At 46.0% G+C, this 14,798-nt stretch overlaps 1 protein-coding gene across 8 annotated transcripts; it reads left to right on the top strand.

The window, feature by feature from the left end:
• Window positions 1-4,549: 4,549 nt before the first annotated feature.
• On the top strand, window positions 4,550-14,792 carry ACY3 (aminoacylase 3). 8 transcript variants are annotated; one of them, XM_083500110.1, is made up of 8 exons: window positions 4,550-5,249; window positions 5,855-6,017; window positions 8,625-8,877; window positions 9,264-9,459; window positions 9,544-9,661; window positions 10,814-10,921; window positions 13,392-13,501; window positions 14,094-14,434. In XM_083500110.1, exons 3-8 carry the CDS (start codon window positions 8,645-8,647, stop codon window positions 14,286-14,288), a joined length of 960 nt encoding a protein of 319 aa, XP_083356236.1. In that variant the 5' UTR covers window positions 4,550-5,249; window positions 5,855-6,017; window positions 8,625-8,644; the 3' UTR covers window positions 14,289-14,434. The 8 variants fall into 8 exon arrangements, with proteins under 8 accessions (XP_083356236.1, XP_083356234.1, XP_083356237.1 ...); XM_083500108.1 differs by having other exon boundaries at window positions 4,550-5,308; XM_083500111.1 differs by lacking the exon at window positions 5,855-6,017 and having other exon boundaries at window positions 4,550-5,308; window positions 9,568-9,661; window positions 14,094-14,792.
• The last annotated feature ends 6 nt before the right edge of the window (window positions 14,793-14,798 follow it).

Below are 14,798 nucleotides of genomic sequence, written 5' to 3'. Positions count from 1 at the left end.
GGTGGGTGTGATGGTACTCTTAGCACGAGGGAGGGAAGGATGGCTCCCAGAGAGCAGCAGGCAAGAGAAGTCCTTACTGAGGTATTTTGCAGGGAGAGAAAATAACATGAAGGATGGAATAGATTCTATTCATCACAGGCCCAGAAGAGTCAATGGTTTATCCAGGAGTCCTATCCTGCAGAAGAATAGGGCGCAAGTGTCAATTCTACCTATTTATATCGCTATAAATTTGAGCTGGTCTATGGCTTTTGAATCTTGCCTGTCACCTCTGGTCAGTTTAAGCTGCAATCCTGTGCACACTTACCTAGACAGGGTCAGCCCTACCACTAGGTGGAGTGAGGCAGCTGCCTCAGACAGCAAACGCTAGAGGCACAGGGACTGGAGGCGAGGCGTTAGAAGACATAGTTGTGTTTGTTTGCCACATAGTTTGCCCTACACCGCCTCAGGTGCTGTGGAGGACGCTGTCCCATTGCCAGTGTTGAAGTAAAATTAAACTGGTTAGCTTCTATATGTGGAAATGAGGGAAGGCACTATCTTGTCCTTTGTTTCAAGAAGCAAAATGTCTTGGACCAGTCCTGTAGCTGGTAAGAACACAGACTCTTTCCTACATGACACTGCTACCCTACATAGAGATCTTCCACATGACATTGTTTTGTGCTTCCCAATCAAATGGTAGAAAATTCCACTAATGACTGGAATCTGTGGCTAGAAGACAATTCTTTTGCTAGGAGTGATAGTAGCTAAGAGCGCAATGATGTTTCTCAATGAGAGCTCATGGTTGGTAGCTACCTAGAAATCTTGTTCAGTCATTCGGAGGAGATAGGAATCAGAACTTGAAGCAGGAGACCCAAAGCTAGTGGAGGGGATATTGTAAAGTGGGTGCATTTGTGTGTGAGGGAGAAGAAAAAGGCATTTGTGGAGTCTGGAGTGAGACAAAGAGAGAGCTATGCTTACTGAATGTACTTTGGGGTGCAAGGCATCTTTCTCTGGCAGTGCTGCCCATGCAACTTCTCATTGCTCAAAGAAGTGAGGGAGCATGCGAGAGTGTTTAGAAATATCTGTTCATTAATAAGAAGGCAGAGCAGCTGTAAAAAGTGTGAGCCCCAAAGCTGCATCCAGGTTTGGAACATCATCATCAGTGCTTTTTTCTGGGGGGGACGCAGGCGTACGCATACCCCTAAACATTTTGTGCATCTTTGTACTTTTGTCCATTTAGTGTATTTATTTTCCTCGATTTGATCTATAAAATGGTGGTTTTCTTGAGGCAAAATGAGAGTACCCCAAACATTTTTTAAGAAAAAAAGCACTGATCATCATTATCCATGGACCTCAAACTGTCAACTAGACAGTATTATGTCTTATCCTTTGTCTAGGACTAGATTCTAGGGGGCTGGAGTGCACAACTCAGGGTGCTCCCAGGCAACATGGTTACTGAGCATTCATCCTGATTTGTTTACAGGGTGGAGAGGCAATGTCAGCTAGTTAATGAGCGGGCTTCTTGTGCAAGACTTCCCAATCAACTGGCATTGTGCAGCCTGAATTTGCCAATACAGTGGTGCCTCGCAAGACGAAATTAATTCGTTCCGCAAGTCTCTTCGTCTTGCGGTTTTTTCGTCTTGCGATGCACGGTTTCCCATAGGAATGCATTGAAAATCAATTAATGCGTTCCTAGGGAAACCGCCTTCAGACCAGGTCCGGGGACAGTCTGTCCCCGGACCTCTTCTGAAGGCTGGGGGGGGGGACAAGGGCTTTTCTTCCCACCCCCAGCATTTTAAAAAACCCTGGGACAGCGGAGGACTTCTCCGCTGTCCGGACGATCTTAAAATGCTGGCGGGCGGCATTTTAAAATCGCCCCGGGACAGCAGAGGACTTCTCCGCTGTCCGGGGCGATTTAAAAGCCCCTGGGAAGGCAGGCAGGGGGGACAAAGACTTTCGCCCCCCGCCCGCCTTCAGAAGGTGTTCCCGCCCCCCCGCCCGGCTTCGCAGCAGCGCTACGAAGCCCGGCGGCTGGGGCAGGTGTTCCCGCCCCCCACCCCGCTTCGGAGCAGCGTTCCGAAGCGGGGTGGCTGGGGCAGGTGTTCCCGCCCCCCCGCCCGGCTTCGCAGCAGCGTTCTGAAGCGGGGTGGCTGGGGCAGGTGTTCCCGGCCCCCCGCCTGGCTTCGCAGCAGCGCTACGAAGCCCGGCGGCTGGGGCAGGTGTTCCCGCCCCCCCCCCCGCTTCGGAGCACCGTTCTGAAGCGGGGCGGTGGGGGAAGGTGTTCCCGCCCCGCTTCGGAGCACCGGGAGAAGCGATCTCCCCGCAGCCCCTTGCTTCAAAAGAGGTCCGGGGGCAGCGGGAAGCGCTTCCCGCTGCCCCCAGACCTCTTTTGAAGCAAGGGGCGGTGGGGAGAAGCGATCTCCCCGCCGCCCCTTGCTTCAAAAGAGAAGACCCGCTGTCCCCGGGGCAAGCTTCGTTTTGCGAAGCAAGCCCATAGGGAGATTCGTCTTGCGAGGCAACTCGAAAACGAAAAAACCTTTCGTTTTGCGAGTTTTTCGTCTCACGAGGCGTTCGTCTTGCGGGGTACCACTGTACGTGATTGAATCCCACCTGAAAATAGCAATAGTCTGCAAATGTCCTGCAAGTGTGAACCCAACCACTCAGGCTGGGGTGATTTCATACTTAATCCCTAGCAATTATTCTTAATTTCTTGCCCAGTTTGGGTTCTTTGACTCAGAACTTAAGACAGGGTAACATTTTGGTGCAGATGCAGTGTGGTCCATAGGTCACTGGCAATTGCAACAAGAAAATAATTCACCAGGCTCCAAACAGCTAGAGCTAAAGGTTAAATGTTCGCTTTCCAGCCTCACTGTGACTCTAACAGCTCAAGTGCACTGAGGTGACAGGAGCCGTCCTGAGCTAAGAACCCATATTAATTTAAGTCCTCTGACGGGTAAGTGTTCCCAACTTCTGTTATTTTCCCACTGAACATCATGAAGGCCAAGAGCTTACTCTGGATAGCAGGACTGTGTTCATTTACATTTTCTCATACACTTTGGTAAACTAAATCATCTTATGGGGCACGAATGTTTCCAATTATTCTCATAAACCCTTCTTCCAGATATCTTTGGATTGTCCTTCCGCCATCTGCAGCTCTGCGAAGTCTTCACAAGATAATTGCAAGTTTGTGGACTCTCCAGCTGCAGGTATGTGGATTTGTAGAAATTAGGAACTGGCAGCCAAATAATGAGCTGCTTAATTCAAATTAATATGGGTCATTTAGTACTATGGCCCTTCTTACCCACATTGCTGAAGTGACAGTAGAAACCACAACTGGAAGAGTTGCCCTCCTATGTCATTCATAAATGGTAGCATAAATGCTGTCTGGTCTAGACTCCAGTCTACAAATTGTGCTCTCTTGCCAGCTTCCTCCTTGCCCACAGTGTACAGCTCCTCCTATCTGTATGTCTTACGTATAACTTTGCTCAGTCCTACATGGCTCTTTCTTTCTCCAGCTGCACCCATGCATTGTTTTCTCAGCTTTCTGCTTTTCAGGTCACTTCCTACTTCAAGAATGGAGAACATGTGGCCCTGCAGACACTTTTGGAGCTCCTTTCAGGCCCAGCCCAGCCAGCGTGGCTAATAAGGGGTGATGGGAGTTGAAATCCAATTATAGAACCATAAAAGATGGGCAAAAGCAGTGCTTTTTTCTAAAATAAGAATGTTTAGGGGTACTCTCATTTTCCTACTCGTATTGAAATACTGCCCCTCAATGAGGCCAAATTTAGATTCACAAAATGTTGGGGGGGGTGTACACCCCTGCACGCACGCCCCGAAAAAAGCACTGGATGAAACACAGTACGCTGCGCTGATGTAGGTCATGGTTGCTGCTTGCCGCTTTCCCTCCCCTTCGCCGTGACCCTAGTTGCCGACACCACCTTTCCTCTTCTCTTGCTGCCTTCCACTACTTTTCTGCTGCTGCTCCTCTTCCCTCTGCCACTGCCTCCAGTGCAAGGACATCCTCGCAGCATCTTTGCAGCTCAGTATCACACTGCAAGGAAGAGGCCTTTCCTCAGAGCAAGGTATGACAGTTCCGGTAGTCACAGAGAGGGTAGTCACCACTGCCATTTTGCTACCACCGTGGCAAACATTGTTGATAGTTTGTCTCTGCAAAATTTTAAAGTTCAACAGAGGGCCAAGTGTCAGTGATGCCTCAGTCACAATGCCTTGTGCCCTTTCTCTCTGCAGATCAGCTGTTCCTACCATCAGAGCATTACAGTGGTACCTCGTGTTAAGTACTTAATTCGTTCCGGAGGTCCGTACTTAACCTGAAACTGTTCTTAACCTGAAGCACCACTTTAGCTAATGGGGCCTCCTGCTGCCACCGCGCCGCCGGAGCACGATTTCTGTTCTCATCCTGAAGCAAAGTTCTTAACCTGAAGCACTGTTTCTGGGTTAGTGGAGTCTGTAACCTGAAGCGTATGTAACCTGAAGCATATGTAACCCGAGGTACCACTGTATTTGCATTCAGCTTGGTCCTTTTGAGCATTGTAGCTGTTTTTATACATTTTATACATTGACCCCTCTCAAGAGATTTAGTTGTATCTCATGGGTGGTATTCAACTAATTCCTTGCCCTAAGTTGTTTTCTCCCAGTGGCTCCACTTTTCCTTATCGTGTTCCCCAGAAGGCAGCCATTTCTGGATTTCTTCTTCTCCTGTTCCTAGAAAGAATCCTGGCTGCCACTTGCACCGTCTGCTCCCTCTGTTTGCACCCCCTTGGAGGTTTCTAGCTGCAGATCAGCTAACAGCCCTCCCACTTCTGGCAGGATGGATGCAGAGTAAAAATTGCCAGCCAACTTGAAGATGAAATCCCCAACAATACTGCAATCCTAGCTTTATACAGTTTCTCCATTATAGGTTGAAGCTCTGCTGCTGTCCCAGGGTTTCAAAAATAGATCTTAACACGCTGAACTTTCACTTCCTCATGTTTCAGCACGTGGAAATTGTGCAACGTCTTAAGCACAGCTTCTTTAATTGTAAACCTCTTAAATCTTATCACTAGATCTCTCACTTCACCGCTGTTTGGCTCCCTTGGACTGGGGGCCCCATAAGCTTGTTCAGTGTCCTGCCAGGTCACTTATACTGGCAATTTCAAGTCCTGGAACCAGTGCAATATAAACCACACAGGGCCCTCCCATTCCTCTCTCCAGAAGGCCCAGATCTGAACATAAGATTTTACCCTGCATGTTCTCCTGCTTCTCCAGGCATAATTGTAAGACTCTAGCTGCCATTTTCAATTTCAGCAGCCAGCTCTTTTCAGAGCATTTTAAGGTAAGCTAGAATTTCCCCTTTGCTGAACTTGGCCCCATCATGCACCATGTCAGCATCTTGGTGACACTGACAGGGCCCATTTTTCCTGTTGTTTTAGTTCGGAAAATTGAGGATTTGAAGCTTTCCACTAGAAATATATAAAAAAAGAGAAGGGTCAAAGATGCTGAAGAGTATTATTGTTATTGTTATTATTATTGTTATTGTTGTTGTTGTTGTTGTTAAAATGCCCCATGTGTTCAGCCCCAAAAGGCCTTCTTCAGGGGCTTTCCTGCAAAACAATAGCTCCACACGTGAATTAACCATAGTTACATTTTGTTTTATACATGTTTTATTAATTGTGTGGTCCTATCTTTCTGTAAAAGAAAAAAAAAGATGTTATAGATATTGTTTGTAAACTTGCATCCATATCAATTAGCATATGCAAATAAGTGTCTCTCTTTTTTTTTTAACCTTTTTGCTGGTGTTGCATGTCCTCATTTTAGTGGTGTGCTGAGTGGCCACTCTAACTGAAACTTATCTCTGCTCTTTCACTGTTTAACCTGGCAGGCAGAAGGAGCAAGGGGTCTACATTGCAGCTTCCATTCACCTGTCCACCTCTGTGCAGTCCTATAGAAGAGTCACAGTCTTGTCTTCATAGAATTGTAGAGCTGGAAGGGACCATGAGTGTCATCTAGTCCATCCCCTGCAGTGCAGGACTCTTTTGCCCGACGTGAGTCTTGAACCCACAACCCTGAGATTAAAAGACTTCTGCTCTACCAACTGAGCTGCCCAGCAGCTAGGATTCAGGAGGCGCACACATCAGCTGTCTAGCTCCCTCCCATGAAGTCTGTCTTCATGGTTAGAATCAGGCAGGCGTGCTGGCAGACAGAAAGGCGTATTGCAAAACAAAAACAAAAAATCCCAACAACACGCATGCTGCAGAGGCAACAACCTATGGCATTTTGGTGCCTGAGGCAGAAAATCCATAGTGTGCACAGCAATGATCACAAGCAACCGTGCCATGTTTGAAAGGGAAGGGGATGGCAAAGGTTATTTTCCAGAGGTGGAGGTAACTGTGGAAGGGATAGCCTCTGTGGCAGACAGCAAATTTAACTGGGCATCAGATTCCAAGGAGAACCCCTGCACAACCATGGTACTCCACAACCAGCCAACTCATAGCTCCATATGCTGCCTCCAAATGTCTCCTGGTCATTTCGTCTACTTCTTTTAATTTTTACAATTTATTTTTAATTTCAAGCAACGAAACATATCCATACAAGGATTACAGAGCTTAGTAGCTGTACAGAAAAGAAAGCAAAATAGCGGCTGATGGTTGTAGTTTTAGACGTTCCAAGAAAGGCAATCAAATGAAAATGTCTCTCCATAAGGTTCAAGGAGTTGATGGAGGGTGAAAACTATGTCCGATTGTCTTAACAAAGTCTCTCTCTGATCCTTTCCTAATTGAAAGCTGGTGACAAACTGCTTCTTTGCCCCTCAGCTTAGATATGAGGAATGTCGTGTTCCCAAATGCTCCTGGGTGTTGCATTCTAAAGGCTGCCAGGTTCCCAACTATCAGAAAAACATATTATGTTATTAATGACTACAGCAGTTCTTTTGTTAACGTCCCTGGCAGCTCATCAGCTGGGCGTTCCCCATTATCAAGATGTCCAAATTCATGACATTATGAAAGATGAAACTTGAGAACATGAGTGTTTCTCCCTCCTCCCTCTTTTTTATTATTTAAATCTCATAATAATTAAAGTCATGTGGGTGGGTGTGCACATATTTTTTAAGCAGGAGATTTGTGGCTTTTTGCATATGCATACCAATAACATGCAAACCATTTAAATGTTTGAAATAATAGTCACTTTAGATGCAAACTCCCTCTGCTGGTCTCTCCAAATAGCACCTATGCTTTCAAGTCATGCCAGGGTGAAGGGAGGTTGCCAAGGCCTGATGAGGTGGAGAAATGGAAGCAGCAGAAAGTTAACTATCTGAAGACACTGTAGGATGTGTGAGGCTTTGAAAGTCCTGGACCGGCATCAGAAAATGGGAATTGGGAGCACGGTATTACAGTGGTCCCAATCCTGCCTTCAGAACCAAGTCCAGAGAGTAGCATTGGGAGAGTGCCCCCTGGTGGCTCTTATGGGGTGCTGCAGGGGACTGTCTTATCTCCACTGCTGTTTAATATCATTATGCATGAAGTCGCTGGGAGTGGTCATTAGGAGTTTGGGGGCAAGGTGCTAATGGTTATTTCTTCTTAATCATTGAATCAAAAGAGGCTGCTGCACAGTTCCTGGGCCAATGCCTGGCTGCAGCTGTGAAATGGATGAGCTAAAACAAGCAGAGCTTGTATCCTGGCAAGAGAGAGGCGCTGGGGGTGAGTAGCTCCCGTGTCTGAGAAATTGGTCAGTTGCCTACCCTGGATGGGGCTGCACTCCCTCTGAAGGAGCAGGTTCACAATTTGGGGGTGCTTCTGCTCCAGCTTGGTCACAGGAGGCACTGTGGCTAGAAGTTCCTTTGACCAGCTGCGACTGATTCAACAGCAACAGTCATTCCTCGACTGGGAAAGCCTTGCCACAGTAGTTCGTGAATTTTCAGTGCTGTGGATTTACTGCAATGTACTCTATGTGGGGTTTCCCTCTTGCTTGATCCGGAAACTGCAGTTAGTACAAAATGCTGCAGCATGATTGCTGGCAGGAGTGAGGCCTTGTCAGCATATAACACCTGTGCTCAGAGATCTGCATTGGCTGCCGAGCCAAGTTTAAGGTGTCACTGTTAGGATATAAAGCCCTTAAGAACTGGGGACCAGTTTATGTATGAGATCACCTTACCCTCCATGTGCCCCCTCGGCCGTTTCGATGGGCGAAACTGGTACTACATAATAGGTGCCACATAATACCTGTTCTGTCTTTGTAAGAACTCAGTTATTTAGTGGGGCAGCTCCTACACTTTGGAACTCCCGACCTCTTGAGATCAAGAGGTATCTTCATTGCACTCATTTTGGTGCCTGCCAGAAACATTCTTGTTTAGGCAAGCCCACCCTGATGCTTAGGAAGTAATTTTAATCTGTTTTAGTATTTAAACGTCTGTATGTTTTAAAACAGGGTTGAAATTTTACTGTTTTATATATTGTAAACTGCTTTGAATGTTTTTTTTTACAGTCAAGCAGCATATAAATGTTATGAAATAAACAAACAAAGGCTTTGCAGAAGTGGCTATTAAGGAGGCCTTTGGGGGACAGAAATGGTTTGGCTAGGTGCAAATGGGGGGAATTCTTTTCTCTGATGTTTCCAAAAGGGCAACAGTCATTTCTTGGCTTTCTTTCTCCTAACAGGAGCCAAAACTACCGCAGTCATGGCGGAACTTCAACGTCTTCCCTCCTTGAAACGGGTGGCCGTTTCTGGGGGCACTCATGGGAATGAGATGTCGGGAGTTTACCTGGCCAAGCACTGGCTCAGGGACCCCTCTGAGTTGCAACGCGGCACCTTCCAAGCTACGCCCTTCCTGGGCAACCCACGGGCAGTTGAGCAATGTGTGCGCTACATTGGGAGGGATCTTAATCGGGCTTTCCTCAATGAATTTCTCACGTGAGTCTATGACCCTGTGTGTTGCTCTGCAGAGCTTCCCTAGGAAAGGCAAGAGTTATGCCACTCCTGCTACTGGGGAAGGGAAACTGCTTTGGCTTGCATTCCTCTCAGCTAGATCTGAGGATGTGTTGGAGTGCTAAATCATCACTCAAGGCTGGAATTTGCTCCATAAGGCTGGGGTGGAGAACTTTTGGCTCTCTAGATGTTTCTGAACTACAACCCCATTGGCCAGGCTTGCTAGGGCTGATGGGAGTTGTAGTTCAGAAACATCTGGAAGACCTCCATGGGAAAATGTCACCTCACCTTCAGTCCTGGTTGAAGTCCCTCTTTTGGCCCAGGAATCTGCCAATTTGCCCTCACCTTTGTTTTGCTCATCTGTTTCTTAGCTCCAAGGACTCTGACATAGACCACTATGAAGTTCAACGTGCTCAAGAGATCGACCAGAGTTTTGGGCCCAGGGGTTCATCTCAGGCCTATGACTTTATGTTTGACCTACATAACACCACAGCCAACATGGGTGCCTGCCTTTTTGTGGCCACTGAGCACTGCCTGTTGCCCATGCACATGTGTCACTACATTCAGGTAAGCCCATGATCCTGGGATCTCCTGAAAATCTCATTTCTCCAGCTTTTCCAGGGAAGTAAAGCTGAAGTTTCCCCTTAAAAGCTACTTCTGTTCTTTTCTCCACAGAAGCATTATTCAATGGGACCCTGCACCATCTTCCTTTATCAGAAGCCAGGAGAGGAGACTCTTTACCTCACTTCAGTGGCCAAAGCTGGAATAGGTAGGGAGTGATAATCAGCCTGGGCATTCCTGATGGCAGAGAACTATCCGTTCTAGGTTAACTTTGACAGGAGGGGCAGGGCCACTCACCTGTCAGTCATCATGTCATGATGCAGGGAGGGGGTCTGCTTTGCCAGTGCATTCAGCAACCAGCAGGACTGAACTCTCTGCTCTTCAGCTGTCCAGCAGAGGGTCATTAGCTGGTGAGCAAGGGTTAAATCCTGCTGCTTTGGCTGCATGCGCCCATTCTCAGCAGGGGACTGATGTGAGCTGATTGGCAGATGGATGTGGTTTGGGGAAAATTGCTTCCTGGCCAAATTGGACACCCCCACCCCCAAGCAGGCCAAGATTGTACTGTGAACCAGAGGTTCCACGCTTCTGTTTTAGGGGGTGCCTGTCTTTTGAAGGGGAAGGACTCAGATGGAATAGATTTATTTAGGTTTCGGGTGATGGGCCTTAAAGCTAACTAAGTTATACTTCAGATGCCCCAGTCTCCCATCGTGCTCAGGTCTTAAATGCCAGTTTTTCTCACCTACATGAGTTGTTCTAGTTGTCATGGCCTTCAAGGGCCACTAAATGTTTTTGGTTCTTGGCATGGCACAGTGGGCCATATTGAGATACCTATTTACCTACTCACGCATGAGGTGTTTTTTAAATAAATAAATAAATAAATAAATAAATAAATAAATAATTGTGTATCATGCTCCCCAGAGGAGCTCAGGGTAGGAGACATGTTTTCCCTCCCCTTTACACTCACAATAACCCTGGGAGGAAGAATAAGCTAAGAGGCAGTGAGTGGTCCAAGACCACCCAATACGTTTTGTGGGTGAGGGGGGGGGATTTAAACCCAGGCTACCGTCCTCCAAATCCAACACTCTCAACAACAATGTTATACCACACTGTTTCTGATACTGAGCAGGGCTAGGGTGGAAATGTGTTTCATATAGGTGTACTAACAGCAGGTGTTCGACCCAAAGGTAATGGCATGCTGTGCTTAAAAAATTACCAAAGCAAGGGAGTGAAATGCACAGGATCAGACCACCGCTGTTCCAGTTATGCAAAAGGCTTTCGGGAAGCTCATGCTTTACGTAAGATAGGCAGAGGGACTCTGCTGGGATAATTCCATAATCACTTCTCTGTTATTCCCCTTCAGCGTTAGAGCTGGGTCCCCAGCCCCAAGGCGTGGCGCGAGCGGACTGCCTTGCTCAGATGAGATCCATCATGGCTTGTGCTCTGGACTTCATTGAACTTTTTAACAAAGGTGACCTATCCCATCATTCCTCGTTCTGTACTGATTCTTGGGATTTGGAGCTGGGCTAAATCAGAGGTGGGAACTATTTTCACCCTCAGGGACTGCATTCCCTCACGAGGAGCCTCCTCCTGGGAGGCCTTGTGACAGTGGTGCCCAGGCCTAGAGACAAAAGTGGGTGGGGCAGAGCCAGTGGCAAAATGGGCGGAGCCATGGGCGAGACTCTTCCCTTTGCACAGTAGGTGCCATTCCAGCCGTGCAAAGGTCAGAGGGTTTTTTTTTTTTTTTTTTTTTGCATTTTAAAATTTTATTGGTTTCCAACCAATTATACATTTTATCCATGTTACAACATTTTTATCCATTTTTGACTTCCTTCAGCGTTACTAACAATCATTCGTAGTTATCCTTTCTAACGCATTCCATTCTTACATATTGCCATTTTTCCTCCCTTCTTTCCATATTTCTAATAGACAATACTTATTGAATCTTTACAGTGCCTCTTTAAAACCCACTAGCGTTGTATTTACATCACAATTATTTTCCAGATAACCCACAAATTTTCCCCAGTCTTGTATAAATTTTTGGTCTTTAGTATGTCTAATTTTCCCTGTTAATCTGTCAAGTTCTACATATTCTGTCAATTTTTCTCTCCACTCTTCAACAGTCGGGACTTCCTCTTGCTTCCATCTCTGAGCTAACACAATTCTAGCAGCCGTTACCGCATACTGGAAGAGCTTACGATCTTTCCTTTCAATATCCTTTCTTACCATACCCAATAGGAAGCTTTCTGGCTTTTTTGCAAAGGTGTATCTCAGCATCTTTTTCATTTCGTTGTAGATCTCCTCCCAAAAACTTTTAATTTTTTTACATTCCCACCATTGGTGATAGAATGTCCCTTCTTTCTGTCTACACTTCCAACATTTGTTGTCTGCCTTGTACATCTTTGCCAGCTTCACTGGTGTCATATACCACCTGTAAAGCATCTTCATCATGTTTTCTTTCAATAGGGTACACGCCGTAAATTTTATATTCACCTTCCATAACCTATCCCAGTCTTCCGATTGGATACTATATCCAAAGTCCCTCTCCCACTGAACCATCACTGATTTTACTTCTTCGTCCTTCGTATTCCACTCCAGCAGCATTTTATACATTTTTGACAGATTTTTATGTTCATTATTTATTATCTCTTTTTGGTATCTAGATTCTTTTTCCTCATAACCCCTTTCCTTCACCTCTTTTTTAAACATTTCATTAATCTGAAAATAGTGCAGCCAATCATATGTAAGGACTTTGACCTGGTCGTATGACTTTATCCTCCACTTTCCTCCATCATTGGTCACCATTTCTTCATATCTTCCCCACTTTCCTCTCATATTGATTTTCTTTACGTCCATTATTTCTAGGGGGGATAACCAGTGGGGAGTTTTTGGTTCTAGTATATTTTTATATCTATCCCAGACCTCTATTAACGCACCTCTGAAGATATGATCACCAAACCCCTTATGGACCCTTTTTTTGTCGCACCATAGGTACGCGTGCCACCCGAATCTGTTATTATATCCTTCCAGATCTACTTACCTGGCAGGGGAGACACCTTGATAACAAAGGTCAGAGGTTTTGACAAACACACTCCTCTTCATCTTCCATCCGGCCAAGTGAGAGGCATTGTTGCTGCTGAAGTGCAAATTCCAGCCAGGCAAAAACACCTGATGAAATCTCAGAGCAGGGCCTGTGTAGTCTAGGGAAGGGGTGTGGTCTGGGGAGAGGCATGAGGGCCTGATAAAGAGCCCCTAGGAAGCCACATTTGGCCTCCACCCTTGAGCTAAATGAATGTGACTGGAATTTTATTTTGCCTTGCTGTTTTCCCTGGGAAACCCTCTGTTTATTGCTGAATCAGAACAAATGTCAATAGGGTTTTGTGCAAATTGAAGCGGGTTTTCCCAGAGAAAGTGACAGGACAAAAAAACCACAAAACCCTCTCGGAGAAATCACAGGAAAAACAGAAGAAATTGAAGGACAAAGGGAAGTGTGAGTGAGCCCTTAGATAGTTGACGTTGCCTTTTTAGTTTTAGTGGTGAATGTTGACAGTCTTTCCCCTCCTAAACACACATTTTTCTCTTGTGAGTATATAGACAGAAGTAGATAGTGTGTGTCTGGCCTACCAAACAACCACCATACATTACTCAGAAATCATTCTGACAATATAATTCATGTTTTATGCTATATGCTTCTAGAGTGGTCCACTGTGTGATTTATAATATTCCATCTATTAAATAGCTCTGTTGTTTTTAAATGAATTTTGGCATGAAGCCTTGACCAACGTTCAGGTGCCACTCGCTGATGTACAGCCCCATAGTGATTGTGGCTCAGGAGTGGGGTGGGGACCCCACATTTTCTTCTGCCCTAATGGACCATTGGCCATTAAGTGAGACACTCTCCCTTTCTATGGTCTGGTTGTCTTTCCATCTCCTCTTGTCAGGCACATTGTTCCCAGCCTTTGAGACTGAAGCATACAAGGTGGTTGAACGTGTGGATTTCCCCCGCTATCCTGATGGTGAGATCTCTGCTGTGATACATCCCAATCTGCAGGTGAGTATGGAGGGGAAAGGAAAGAAGGGGGGAGCAGACTCCTCTCTCCCCCCCCTTTCTGTGTGTGTATAAAAAGGTAATCTGTATGCATCTTTATAGCAGCTGCTTCTTCTCCTACACCAGGCATGGCCAAACTTGGTACTCCAGATCTTGTTGGCTTACAACTCCCATCATCCCTTGCTAACAGGACCAGTGGTCAGGGATGATGGGAATTGTAGTCCCAAAACATCTGGAGGGCTGAGTTTGGCCATGCCAGTCCAACACAATGTGTTAAAGGACTAGGCTCCTACACCTTTAAAAAGTGTGTAGAAATGAGAATGTTGGTAGGTGTTACAAAAGAGAGGAAACTTGCAACTGCCAAAATTCTTTCCCATGCACAATTGTTGTAAGTGTCTTAGCTGTCACTTTCTACTACATCTTATCACCTATCACCCTGCAGGCAGCAGTGTGGAAAAACCCTTGCTGCATCTGTTCTAGCTTCTGTGAGAGTTGCTCTTGCCACTCCCGTGCAGAGAAGATGTAGGAATGCTTGCTCCAGGGGATTCTTCTGACGGTTCTGCCTTTAGCTTATAATCAAATCCTCTCTCTTTAGGATAAAGATTTCCAGCCCCTGAAGCCCGGGGACCCCATTTTCCAGACGCTCAGTGGAGATGTGATTCTGTATGAGGGTGACAGCATCACCTACCCAGCCTTCATCAATGAGGCAGCCTACTATGAGAAGAAAGTGGCCTTCGTCAAGATGGAGAAACGCACATTCGCCCAACCTGCACTGCAGAAGGAGCTTTAAATAAGTTACGTTTAACCCCGGGAACAAACGAGACATCACCAGAAGCCGGTTCAAATGAATGCATTTTATATCGTCTAAGAAGCTTCTGTAGTATCCCTCGCCTAGGCACCGTATATTTGCACGAAAAATAAAGAGTCCTTTTATAATTTCATAGTTTATTACTGGAGACAGCTGTATCTCGTGCTTATAGGATACGATAACATCATTCTCTAAAACAGTAGTTCATTGCCTTTTCATCCAAAGAATTTGCACTGGGCTGGCCCCCCTGCAAGTTTTCTAGATTGCCTTTTAATATCTGTGGGATGGAACTGTTCTGTTGGAGTGGATCACTGTGTTCTAATACGGTTAGAGTTAGCATGAATACAAGGTGTGAGTCTAGATTCAAATCCTGTGATCTATTCAGGACTGCCTGAGCCATTTTAGCTCAGGCTCAGCTGCCCTACCCCCCAAATGTCCTTCTTCATGAGGGTGGCCACAAAAATAAAAGGATGTTTATTTGCATAATCCAAT

The sequence above is a fragment of the Podarcis liolepis genome (assembly GCF_965112155.1).
Source record: "Podarcis liolepis genome assembly, chromosome: 1".
NCBI lineage: Eukaryota > Metazoa > Chordata > Lepidosauria > Squamata > Lacertidae > Podarcis > Podarcis liolepis.
Note: the sequence above shows the minus strand (reverse complement) of the source record. Positions and strands in the feature narration are given on the sequence as shown.

Coding starts and splice junctions, on each gene's coding strand:
- ACY3 (XM_083500104.1), top strand. CDS start 7,592: ATGCCTGGCTGCAGCTGTGAAATGGATGAGCTAAAACAAGCAGAGCTT. Junction 10,922..13,391: donor CATTGAACTTTTTAACAAAG/GTGACCTATCCC, acceptor TCCTCTTGTCAG/GCACATTGTTCCCAGCCTTT. Junction 13,502..14,093: donor TGATACATCCCAATCTGCAG/GTGAGTATGGAG, acceptor CTCTCTCTTTAG/GATAAAGATTTCCAGCCCCT.